Here is a 13,440-nt window from a genome sequence, read left to right as displayed (position 1 = left end):
CACCAAGTGCTTGCATGTAGTAGCCAATCAAAGTCTCTCAACAACTTAGAGAATTGTATAAAAATGATTAGCTAAGCTCAATAAACTGGCGACTTTAATCATCACATTGGTGTTTCGTCGTCCGGGCCCCGCACGGATTAATCCCTAAACCCTACAGTTAATCAGTCTTCTGAAGGCTTGAGGCAACAGAGGGAACAAAAAGAGTGAGAAACAACAGAGGGAACACCAAGGTCAGAGAAAGGAGGAGGAGGAGGTGCTCCACGGTGGAGCATATATTCCCTGCAGCCCATGGAAGACCTGTGTGGGAGCAGATATTCACCGCAGCCATTGGAGGACCCATACCAGAGCAAATGGATGTTCCCAAAGGAACTGCTGCCTGTGGAGAGCGCATGTTGGAGCAAATTTTCCTGACGGGACTGAAGCCTGTGGAGAACCCATGTCGGATGTGGTGGGTTGACCTTGGCTGGACTCCAGGTGCCCACCAAGCCACTCTATCACTCCCCCTCTGCAACTGGACAGGGGAAAGAAAGTATAATGAAAGGCTTGTGGGTTGAGATAAGGACAGGGAGATCGCTCACCAGTATACCGTCGTGGGCAAACCAGACTTGACTGAGGGAAATTAATTTAATTTATTGCCAATCAAAAGTCAGAGTAGGATAATGAGAAGTAAAAACAAATCTTAAAACACCTTCCCCCCACCCCTCCCTTCTTCCTGGGCTCAACCTCACTCCTGGCTTCTCTACTTCCTCCCCCTGAGTAGCACAGGGGGACAGGGAAGGAGGGTTGCAGTCAGTTCATCACAGTTTGTCTCTGTCGCGCCTTCCTCCTCACGCTCTTCCCCTGCTCCAGCGTGGGGTCCCACCCACGGGAGACAGTCCTCCATGAACTTCACCAATGTGGGTCCTTCCCACGGGCTGCAGTTCTTCACGAACTGCTCCAGCATGGGTCCTTTCCACGGGGTGCAGTCCTTCAGGAATGGGCTGCTCCAGCGTGGGTCCCCCACGGGGCCACAGGTCCTGTCAGGAGCCTGCTCCAGCGCTGGCTCTCCATGAGGTCAGAGCCTCCTTTGGGCACATCCACCTGCACCGACGTGGAGTCCTCCATGGGCTTCAGAGTGGATATCTGCTCCACCGTGGGCCTCCATGGGCTGCAGGGGAATCTCTGCTCCAGCACCTGGAGCACCTCCTTGTTGGGAAGTGGCTTGCTGAAAAAGGACATGGGCCTGTGGAAAAGTTGTGCGAGCAGAGTTCTGTGTGAAAGAATGTCAGTTTGAGCAACAAGACTAGGCCTTGGCTGAAAATAGCTGGCTTTACTGATATTGGGAGAAAAACAACAGCTGGTCTCGCTGTTATCAGGAGAAAGACAGGGACGGTGTGACCTTGGCATAACTTCACAAGTAACTTTTGAAGAAGTTCTCATGAGAAAGTTACTGAACACGCGTAGCTGCCAACCACAAGTGGGTGTGTTTTAGTAATGAATAAACATTAGCAATGTACCAGTCATATTAGGACTAGTAGGCATAATTATCGCAAACTGTATAAATATGAGCTATCCGTGTAAATAAAGTTGAATCACTTCTATCACTCATATTGGGTCGACTTATGTGCATTCCTCCGCCGCTCCAACAAATGGCGCCCGAACGGGGACCGAAGAAAGGGGAATTGGAGCGACGGACACTGAGAAGCACCGGTAGCAGCGACTGGGGGGCAAAAGATTAACCGAACGCTGATCGTCTTGGTTGGTGTGTTAACTCTCGTGCCTGGACCGTCCAAAAGGGGTTCGCCGTCAGTGAGGGCTACTGGAAAAAGGCTGCAAAGACTTTTTAACCGAGGTGCCTTAATCAAGGTAGCACCCAGGAGTATCAAGAAGCCGGCCGGCAATGGATCAAGAGGTAGCCCTAAAATTATTACAGTGCTTTTTAGAAAAGCGGGGAGTAAATTGCATTAAGCAAATTTCGGGGTTAGTCGCGCTGGGTCGCGTTAAGGGATGCTTTAAGAATCCGGATTTATTATTTGAGGAGAGTGAATGGCGTAGATTAGGAGACGTATTATGGGATATGGTAACTGACGATGATAAATCAGCTAAAAAACTAATGAAGCAAGGACAGAAACCTTTCAATTAGTGTGGGTACAGCTTTTGAGCTTAGTACCTGGAATGCTATCGGAACCTCCCTATGGGATGAAATTAGTGACGGGTCTAAAGAAGTTAAAGGTCTTACAACTTTATGGAAATTGATTAAGACAACTCTGTAAGAAATGAAAGCAGATCGTAAAGCGTCTGCGTCTGCTTTTGCTGCTCTCTCTCTCCAACCGCAAGCGAAAGGGAAAAACGGGGAGAAAAACATAATGCAGCGAGAGAGACTTTTTGGAGCTTGTTCGCCTGCTCTCGTGCCCTTGACTTCTGCTCCACTCCCTGGGACTGCCGATATTAATCAGCCATCCGACGGTTCCCAAGCCTCCCTAACCGTACGATTAAAGGAAACCCTACAGAATCAGGGAGTGAGTAAAAATCTGCCTACGAAAAACCAGCCCTCAGATACCACCGTTCAACATGAACAAATTATACCTAGCATACACCCTGATTCAAATAATGCAAACAAGGACTTGGCTACTCTAATAATAGAACAAAAAGAGACAATGTTAGAATTGTTAAAGGAAATGCGGAAAAGAGACGGGGAAACCAACCGCACCTGTGATAGACGCGGAGCCGCCTGTAATAGCCGCTGCAGAAGAAAGGCAGAGACATTGGAGGGGTGTAATAACAGATGCCATTATAGAAGGGACTATGCTCTAAGCATTCCCAGTTATTGCATCAAATGGACAGAAAAAATGGGAGGCGTTTGACTGGAAGGTCATTGAGAAATTAAGGAATGCTGTGAGTCAGTACGGAATCAAATCTGCGTTAACTCACCAAATACTGCAATTCATTTTTTCTGCTGATACGCTGATACCTTAAGATATTAAACAGCTAGCACAGTTGATTTTGACACCCGCCTGAATGTTAGTGTTTTTCTGGCAGTGGGAGAAGCTCTGTGATAGGGAACAAGCAACACCACGACAACAAACAGATCCCCTATGGGGAGTAACCACGCAGATGCTGATGGGTACTGGACCCTTCGCATCAGGGAATGCTCAGTTACAATGTGTCACTGAGGTTCATCATCTATCACAGATCTTGGCGTATCAAGCTTTTCTTACCGTACCAGACAATATGTACAGCCATGCTTTTACCCAGGTGAAACAGGAGAATACAATTTATGACCACCCTGACATGAACGAGGGCATGAAAGAAAACATGTTCAAAATACTCGCTTTTGAAAATGCTACTGAAAAGACACGCAAAGCATTGTGTAATTTGCCGAAAAATGCAGACATCGTTGATATGATAGAATACACGGATCGATCAGTGGACTCACAAAAAGTAGCCTATGCTGCCACAGCTCTCCAAGGAGCTACAAAGAAACACAAGGCCAGTAAGACACCCTTGGTCAAGTGTTCTAACTGTGGCAAACGTGGACACATTAGGAGCAAATGTACAGGTACTGTTAACAGTAAGTGCTGCAACAAGTGTAAGAAAGATAACCATACCACCAAGAATACAGGAAGAAGGGAAACTTTACACCAACCGCGAAGGCCCCTTGCGCGGCGACACAAATGCAAGGGGCTTGAGCTGCCAGCCCTCAGGCAGCCTCGCAACCACCAGATCCGCCACCGCAGGAAGCTCCGGAGTGGATGTGGAAACCGCAGTCAACATAAAGGGACCATTGGGGTTTGGACTTAGTGCATTTTTAATGGGGCAATCTTCAACAGCTCTAGAAGGAATTCTGGTGCTCCCAGGGCTTATTGATGCAGATTATTGTGGGACTGTGAAAATTATGATTCATGTTTTAATCCCTCCTGTTTCTATTCCTAAAGGTACCAGAATAGCATAATTAGTTCCATTCAGGTCGTGTGTTCCGAACCCAGGTGAAGTACAACGTGGAGATGGTGGATTCGGCTCCACAGGGAAACCGCAGGTATACTTTGCCATGGACACAACAAGAGGTAAACCAGAAAAGGTAGTGCAATTGGCAGGGCCCGATGGAGTTGTTGTCAAGAAACCGATGACAATCAATACAGGTGCTGATGTTATGATTATTTCACAATGCATTTGGCCTCCATCATGGCCATCGATCAATCCAAACTTTGGTATTGCAGGGATAGGGGGCACACAAGCCACCTTAGTAAGTCAGCTACCGATTACATTTGTGTTCCCCGATGGTGAACACATTACGATGTGTCCGTATGTCATGACTACCCCAACTGAATTGTTTGGCCTCGTAGGCCATGATTTATTGAGCCAAATGAAGGCAATGTTAGTGACGCATCCTTTTTAGGAGCGGTCACTGAGGGGTAGCCGATTCTGAAAATTAACTGGAAAACAGATGAACCTGTTTGGATTGATCAGTAGCTGCTAAATTCTGAAAGGCTGCTAAAAATACAAGGGTTAGTTGAGGACCAATTGAGAGCGGGACAAGTTGTTCCTTCTACTAGTCCATGGAATACATCAATATTTACCATTCCCAAGAAAAGTGGGAAGTGGAGATTGTTACATGATCTCAGAGCTGTGAATGTGGTGATGCACAGTATGGGAGCCCTGCAGCCAGGTTTGCCATCTCCAGTTATGCTTCCAGAAGAATGGGATTTGTTAATTATAAATCTAAAAGATTGCACCCAGATGGCGCTGAACGGTTCGCCTTTTCGGTACCATCGATTAACAAGGCAGAACCCTATAAGAGATACCATTGGGTCGTGTTACCGCAATGAATGCGCAATTCCCCCACGATGTGTCAGGTGTATGTGGCCTGGGCATCAGAGCCTGTAAGAAAGCAGTTACCTCAGTAACTTGCCACAGGATGAGATTTTAACTCAATTGCAGGACATCTTAAGCCATCGCGGAGTAATAATCACTCCTGAAAAGGTGCAAAAGGCAGCACCTTGGAAGTATTTGGGGTGGCACATAAATGCTAGCAATGTTAAACATCAGAAGGTTCAAATAACATGAGAAATTTCAATGTTACATGATGTCCAGAAGCTTGTGGGAGATATCCAGTGGGTGCGGAATCTTTGCGGTATCACTAATGGCAATATGACCCCTCTGGTAGAACTCTTGGGTATGAGAACACTGTGCAGATGAGAAACGGGAAATGACAGAGCTAACCAATTGGTTGCAGCGCCACGGGAGCCTCCTCCAGGGAATCGTTTTCAACAAAGCACGGCAATCATATGCGTTCTTGCACCAACCCGCTAGGATGTTAGCAAAGCAATTTGACTTACCACTTACTGATGCCCAAGGTATCGTTAAAGCATGCCCCGATTGTCAAAAGGAAGGGCTGGGCTTGGGCTGTGGGGTTAACCGACGAGGTCTTTTGCCATTGCAGTTGTGGCAAATGGATGTCACCCATGTCACGTGGTTTGGTGCAAAGCGTTCTGTGCATGTGTGTATTGATACCTATCCTGCTGCCATGTGGGCCACGGCACGAACTGGAGAAAAGGCCTTACATAGTGAATGACATCTTCACGCTTCTTTTGCAGTACTGGGTGTGCCTAAAGAAATTAAGACGGACAACGGCCCAGCCTACGTTTCTACACGATTTGCTCGATTTTGTAATTTGTGGGGAATTCATCATGGTACCGGTATTCCACATCTTCCCACAGGACAGGCTATTGTCGAATGGGCCAACCAAACCCTAAAAGAACATGCTGCAAAAACAAAAAGGGGGAACCCAGGGCTTACTCCCAGAGGAACGATTGGCCAAAGACTTATTTGTGCTAAATTATCTTACACTAACAGGTGATCACAAAGACCCACCGATGGTAGTGCATCATGTTCTTTTACAGGCAGAAAGGACACAACAAAGTACATGAATCATAGTAATGTATAAGGACCCAGAATCCAGGAAATGGTGCGGATCAGCAGAAGTAAAACTTACTGGGAGATCCCAGCTAAGTGGGTCAAGCCATGGCTTCGCACTGATGCTGGACCCGGAATTGTCCCAATGGCGACTGGCACGGCACCGGCGGGTGCTGAAGCCACTGATCCGACACATTCTAACTAATAGAGTATTACTAGCGGACACTGAGTCCTTCAGAGAGGTTTTTAGAACAGCGTGCCTTATTGTATATAGAACTTGCTTTAGGTAAAAAGTGTGTTAAGCATAATTTGATTAAACATAGTGTGATTACGGGAAGACAGTGTGGGGTAAATGTAAAAGTTAGTTAAAGCCAAAATTAGGGGTAAGGTCTATTTCCATTAATAACCTGGGAACGAGGTTGATTGTGTTTCCACAGATACAGGCCCACGACGGACTCCTGTTCGATTTGCACGACCATCATCATCTGGAGCATCATAGATGATGCGGCAATATGAATACCACCTCAGCCAAAAACTAATGTATAGGCCACCTTGGCTAACATAACAGGTCAAGATTCTCTGCGCATCGCAACTGTATCGTAAAGCCCACGAACCAATAGACAAGATGGCTATGACTCGTGCAGCGCGCCTGGCCAGCGAGCGCATGCGTCATAGATTGCAACCGAGGCGGACTTTTGGCACCCGCTGGCCACGTGTGCTAAAACCCATTCCTCTGCAAATGTATAAATACCGGGATTTTCCGAAGAGCATCGGGCTGGTGTACGGTGAGGCCGTCGTTGCCTCTGTGGGGACGCCCACGGAAAGCTGGCACCTACCGATTGCTGGGCTGAGTTCGTGGAGCAAGATGGCACAAGAATGTATGGATGGTTCATTTTCCTCATAGTCCTCATGGTCTGGGTCATTAGGGGTAACAGGTTGGCTCAAAGAATTATGGGCATTATTGTAGTTACTGTGATTGTAGCTATTGTAATAGTTTTACCTTGTTCAGCTTATTAAGGAAAATGGCATCCCAAGTTATTAAGTAAGCCTGGATTGCTCAAAAGCAAAAAGAGGGAGAAAGATTTAAACAGAGACCTACAGTGGATTCGACCTTGTTGTGGTATTACAAATACAGACTTACAGCCGCTGCTGGATTTATTGCGGGGCAGCGATAGTTTAACTTCTACAAGACAACTAAGTGCACCGGGACGGCAAGCCTTGACAGCAATTGGACAAAAAATCACATCCTCCATGTCTGGCAGATACGTTCCTGATTTACCCATAAATTTGAAACCTTATGCTGAGATTGATATGGAACACAGTGACTGTAGTAAGCAGCATGACAGTGACACCGGTGATTGATCCACATCGGTTAACGCCTTGGGACAGTAAGAATGTTTGGGTGTCACTAGCTAAAGCTATTAATCAAACCTCTTTTTGTGTGCTTATGTATTTTATTAGGTATAATGTTGTTTTTACTGTGTTTAATTAATTGTGTTCACAGATCTTTGCAAAGGGCAATACAGCAGGTGTTAAAATTTTACCTCAATCTATTCACAAACAGATAAATTGGCTGAAGAAACATACACAAAGATCCAGCAAGAAACTAGTTGGTTTGATGGGGTGTTAGAGTCAATATTTGGTGGGATAACACCATGGCTAATGTCATTGATTAAGGAAGCCTTACGATGGTTGGGTATATTGATATTAATCTGTGTAATAGTTAAAATTGCGTATGGGTACATGATGAGAGGAGTCTCAAAGCTGACACACCAAGCTCTACTCGCACAAAAAGAAAAAGGGGGAATTGTTGGGAAGTGGCTTGCTGAAAAAGGACATGGGCCTGTGGAAAAGTTGTGCGAGCAGAGTTCTGTGTGAAAGAATGTCAGTTTGAGCAACAAGACTAGGCCTTGGCTGAAAATAGCTGGCTTTACTGATATTGGGAGAAAAACAACAGCTGGTCTCGCTGTTATCAGGAGAAAGACAGGGACGGTGTGACCTTGGCATAACTTCACAAGTAACTTTTGAAGAAGTTCTCATGAGAAAGTTACTGAACACGCGTAGCTGCCAACCACAAGTGGGTGTGTTTTAGTAATGAATAAACATTAGCAATGTACCAGTCATATTAGGACTAGTAGGCATAATTATCGCAAACTGTATAAATATGAGCTATCCGTGTAAATAAAGTTGAATCACTTCTATCACTCATATTGGGTCGACTTATGTGCATTCCTCCGCCGCTCCAACAAATGGCGCCCGAACGGGGACCGAAGAAAGGGGAATTGGAGCGACGGACACTGAGAAGCACCGGTAGCAGCGACTGGGGGGCAAAAGATTAACCGAACGCTGATCGTCTTGGTTGGTGTGTTAACTCTCGTGCCTGGACCGTCCAAAAGGGGTTCGCCGTCAGTGAGGGCTACTGGAAAAAGGCTGCAAAGACTTTTTAACCGAGGTGCCTTAATCAAGGTAGCACCCAGGAGTATCAAGAAGCCGGCCGGCAATGGATCAAGAGGTAGCCCTAAAATTATTACAGTGCTTTTTAGAAAAGCGGGGAGTAAATTGCATTAAGCAAATTTCGGGGTTAGTCGCGCTGGGTCGCGTTAAGGGATGCTTTAAGAATCCGGATTTATTATTTGAGGAGAGTGAATGGCGTAGATTAGGAGACGTATTATGGGATATGGTAACTGACGATGATAAATCAGCTAAAAAACTAATGAAGCAAGGACAGAAACCTTTCAATTAGTGTGGGTACAGCTTTTGAGCTTAGTACCTGGAATGCTATCGGAACCTCCCTATGGGATGAAATTAGTGACGGGTCTAAAGAAGTTAAAGGTCTTACAACTTTATGGAAATTGATTAAGACAACTCTGTAAGAAATGAAAGCAGATCGTAAAGCGTCTGCGTCTGCTTTTGCTGCTCTCTCTCTCCAACCGCAAGCGAAAGGGAAAAACGGGGAGAAAAACATAATGCAGCGAGAGAGACTTTTTGGAGCTTGTTCGCCTGCTCTCGTGCCCTTGACTTCTGCTCCACTCCCTGGGACTGCCGATATTAATCAGCCATCCGACGGTTCCCAAGCCTCCCTAACCGTACGATTAAAGGAAACCCTACAGAATCAGGGAGTGAGTAAAAATCTGCCTACGAAAAACCAGCCCTCAGATACCACCGTTCAACATGAACAAATTATACCTAGCATACACCCTGATTCAAATAATGCAAACAAGGACTTGGCTACTCTAATAATAGAACAAAAAGAGACAATGTTAGAATTGTTAAAGGAAATGCGGAAAAGAGACGGGGAAACCAACCGCACCTGTGATAGACGCGGAGCCGCCTGTAATAGCCGCTGCAGAAGAAAGGCAGAGACATTGGAGGGGTGTAATAACAGATGCCATTATAGAAGGGACTATGCTCTAAGCATTCCCAGTTATTGCATCAAATGGACAGAAAAAATGGGAGGCGTTTGACTGGAAGGTCATTGAGAAATTAAGGAATGCTGTGAGTCAGTACGGAATCAAATCTGCGTTAACTCACCAAATACTGCAATTCATTTTTTCTGCTGATACGCTGATACCTTAAGATATTAAACAGCTAGCACAGTTGATTTTGACACCCGCCTGAATGTTAGTGTTTTTCTGGCAGTGGGAGAAGCTCTGTGATAGGGAACAAGCAACACCACGACAACAAACAGATCCCCTATGGGGAGTAACCACGCAGATGCTGATGGGTACTGGACCCTTCGCATCAGGGAATGCTCAGTTACAATGTGTCACTGAGGTTCATCATCTATCACAGATCTTGGCGTATCAAGCTTTTCTTACCGTACCAGACAATATGTACAGCCATGCTTTTACCCAGGTGAAACAGGAGAATACAATTTATGACCACCCTGACATGAACGAGGGCATGAAAGAAAACATGTTCAAAATACTCGCTTTTGAAAATGCTACTGAAAAGACACGCAAAGCATTGTGTAATTTGCCGAAAAATGCAGACATCGTTGATATGATAGAATACACGGATCGATCAGTGGACTCACAAAAAGTAGCCTATGCTGCCACAGCTCTCCAAGGAGCTACAAAGAAACACAAGGCCAGTAAGACACCCTTGGTCAAGTGTTCTAACTGTGGCAAACGTGGACACATTAGGAGCAAATGTACAGGTACTGTTAACAGTAAGTGCTGCAACAAGTGTAAGAAAGATAACCATACCACCAAGAATACAGGAAGAAGGGAAACTTTACACCAACCGCGAAGGCCCCTTGCGCGGCGACACAAATGCAAGGGGCTTGAGCTGCCAGCCCTCAGGCAGCCTCGCAACCACCAGATCCGCCACCGCAGGAAGCTCCGGAGTGGATGTGGAAACCGCAGTCAACATAAAGGGACCATTGGGGTTTGGACTTAGTGCATTTTTAATGGGGCAATCTTCAACAGCTCTAGAAGGAATTCTGGTGCTCCCAGGGCTTATTGATGCAGATTATTGTGGGACTGTGAAAATTATGATTCATGTTTTAATCCCTCCTGTTTCTATTCCTAAAGGTACCAGAATAGCATAATTAGTTCCATTCAGGTCGTGTGTTCCGAACCCAGGTGAAGTACAACGTGGAGATGGTGGATTCGGCTCCACAGGGAAACCGCAGGTATACTTTGCCATGGACACAACAAGAGGTAAACCAGAAAAGGTAGTGCAATTGGCAGGGCCCGATGGAGTTGTTGTCAAGAAACCGATGACAATCAATACAGGTGCTGATGTTATGATTATTTCACAATGCATTTGGCCTCCATCATGGCCATCGATCAATCCAAACTTTGGTATTGCAGGGATAGGGGGCACACAAGCCACCTTAGTAAGTCAGCTACCGATTACATTTGTGTTCCCCGATGGTGAACACATTACGATGTGTCTGTATGTCATGACTACCCCAACTGAATTGTTTGGCCTCGTAGGCCATGATTTATTGAGCCAAATGAAGGCAATGTTAGTGACGCATCCTTTTTAGGAGCGGTCACTGAGGGGTAGCCGATTCTGAAAATTAACTGGAAAACAGATGAACCTGTTTGGATTGATCAGTAGCTGCTAAATTCTGAAAGGCTGCTAAAAATACAAGGGTTAGTTGAGGACCAATTGAGAGCGGGACAAGTTGTTCCTTCTACTAGTCCATGGAATACATCAATATTTACCATTCCCAAGAAAAGTGGGAAGTGGAGATTGTTACATGATCTCAGAGCTGTGAATGTGGTGATGCACAGTATGGGAGCCCTGCAGCCAGGTTTGCCATCTCCAGTTATGCTTCCAGAAGAATGGGATTTGTTAATTATAAATCTAAAAGATTGCACCCAGATGGCGCTGAACGGTTCGCCTTTTCGGTACCATCGATTAACAAGGCAGAACCCTATAAGAGATACCATTGGGTCGTGTTACCGCAATGAATGCGCAATTCCCCCACGATGTGTCAGGTGTATGTGGCCTGGGCATCAGAGCCTGTAAGAAAGCAGTTACCTCAGTAACTTGCCACAGGATGAGATTTTAACTCAATTGCAGGACATCTTAAGCCATCGCGGAGTAATAATCACTCCTGAAAAGGTGCAAAAGGCAGCACCTTGGAAGTATTTGGGGTGGCACATAAATGCTAGCAATGTTAAACATCAGAAGGTTCAAATAACATGAGAAATTTCAATGTTACATGATGTCCAGAAGCTTGTGGGAGATATCCAGTGGGTGCGGAATCTTTGCGGTATCACTAATGGCAATATGACCCCTCTGGTAGAACTCTTGGGTATGAGAACACTGTGCAGATGAGAAACGGGAAATGACAGAGCTAACCAATTGGTTGCAGCGCCACGGGAGCCTCCTCCAGGGAATCGTTTTCAACAAAGCACGGCAATCATATGCGTTCTTGCACCAACCCGCTAGGATGTTAGCAAAGCAATTTGACTTACCACTTACTGATGCCCAAGGTATCGTTAAAGCATGCCCCGATTGTCAAAAGGAAGGGCTGGGCTTGGGCTGTGGGGTTAACCGACGAGGTCTTTTGCCATTGCAGTTGTGGCAAATGGATGTCACCCATGTCACGTGGTTTGGTGCAAAGCGTTCTGTGCATGTGTGTATTGATACCTATCCTGCTGCCATGTGGGCCACGGCACGAACTGGAGAAAAGGCCTTACATAGTGAATGACATCTTCACGCTTCTTTTGCAGTACTGGGTGTGCCTAAAGAAATTAAGACGGACAACGGCCCAGCCTACGTTTCTACACGATTTGCTCGATTTTGTAATTTGTGGGGAATTCATCATGGTACCGGTATTCCACATCTTCCCACAGGACAGGCTATTGTCGAATGGGCCAACCAAACCCTAAAAGAACATGCTGCAAAAACAAAAAGGGGGAACCCAGGGCTTACTCCCAGAGGAACGATTGGCCAAAGACTTATTTGTGCTAAATTATCTTACACTAACAGGTGATCACAAAGACCCACCGATGGTAGTGCATCATGTTCTTTTACAGGCAGAAAGGACACAACAAAGTACATGAATCATAGTAATGTATAAGGACCCAGAATCCAGGAAATGGTGCGGATCAGCAGAAGTAAAACTTACTGGGAGATCCCAGCTAAGTGGGTCAAGCCATGGCTTCGCACTGATGCTGGACCCGGAATTGTCCCAATGGCGACTGGCACGGCACCGGCGGGTGCTGAAGCCACTGATCCGACACATTCTAACTAATAGAGTATTACTAGCGGACACTGAGTCCTTCAGAGAGGTTTTTAGAACAGCGTGCCTTATTGTATATAGAACTTGCTTTAGGTAAAAAGTGTGTTAAGCATAATTTGATTAAACATAGTGTGATTACGGGAAGACAGTGTGGGGTAAATGTAAAAGTTAGTTAAAGCCAAAATTAGGGGTAAGGTCTATTTCCATTAATAACCTGGGAACGAGGTTGATTGTGTTTCCACAGATACAGGCCCACGACGGACTCCTGTTCGATTTGCACGACCATCATCATCTGGAGCATCATAGATGATGCGGCAATATGAATACCACCTCAGCCAAAAACTAATGTATAGGCCACCTTGGCTAACATAACAGGTCAAGATTCTCTGCGCATCGCAACTGTATCGTAAAGCCCACGAACCAATAGACAAGATGGCTATGACTCGTGCAGCGCGCCTGGCCAGCGAGCGCATGCGTCATAGATTGCAACCGAGGCGGACTTTTGGCACCCGCTGGCCACGTGTGCTAAAACCCATTCCTCTGCAAATGTATAAATACCGGGATTTTCCGAAGAGCATCGGGCTGGTGTACGGTGAGGCCGTCGTTGCCTCTGTGGGGACGCCCACGGAAAGCTGGCACCTACCGATTGCTGGGCTGAGTTCGTGGAGCAAGATGGCACAAGAATGTATGGATGGTTCATTTTCCTCATAGTCCTCATGGTCTGGGTCATTAGGGGTAACAGGTTGGCTCAAAGAATTATGGGCATTATTGTAGTTACTGTGATTGTAGCTATTGTAATAGTTTTACCTTGTTCAGCTTATTAAGGAAAATGGCATCCCAAG

At 45.9% G+C, this 13,440-nt stretch overlaps 1 protein-coding gene across 2 annotated transcripts; it reads left to right on the top strand.

Moving 5' to 3' along the window:
• The first annotated feature begins 2,982 nt into the window (after positions 1-2,982).
• Positions 2,983-11,815, top strand: LOC126035504 (uncharacterized). 2 transcript variants are annotated; one of them, XM_049794164.1, is made up of 2 exons: positions 2,983-3,538; positions 11,726-11,815. In XM_049794164.1, exons 1-2 carry the CDS (start codon positions 2,998-3,000, stop codon positions 11,800-11,802), a joined length of 618 nt encoding a protein of 205 aa, XP_049650121.1. In that variant the 5' UTR covers positions 2,983-2,997; the 3' UTR covers positions 11,803-11,815. The 2 variants fall into 2 exon arrangements, with proteins under 2 accessions (XP_049650121.1, XP_049650119.1); XM_049794162.1 differs by lacking the exon at positions 2,983-3,538 and adding an exon at positions 9,496-10,051.
• Positions 11,816-13,440: the final 1,625 nt, after the last annotated feature.

Source organism: Accipiter gentilis, chromosome W (assembly GCF_929443795.1).
Source record: "Accipiter gentilis chromosome W, bAccGen1.1, whole genome shotgun sequence".
Lineage (NCBI taxonomy): Eukaryota > Metazoa > Chordata > Aves > Accipitriformes > Accipitridae > Astur > Astur gentilis.
Note: the sequence above shows the minus strand (reverse complement) of the source record. Positions and strands in the feature narration are given on the sequence as shown.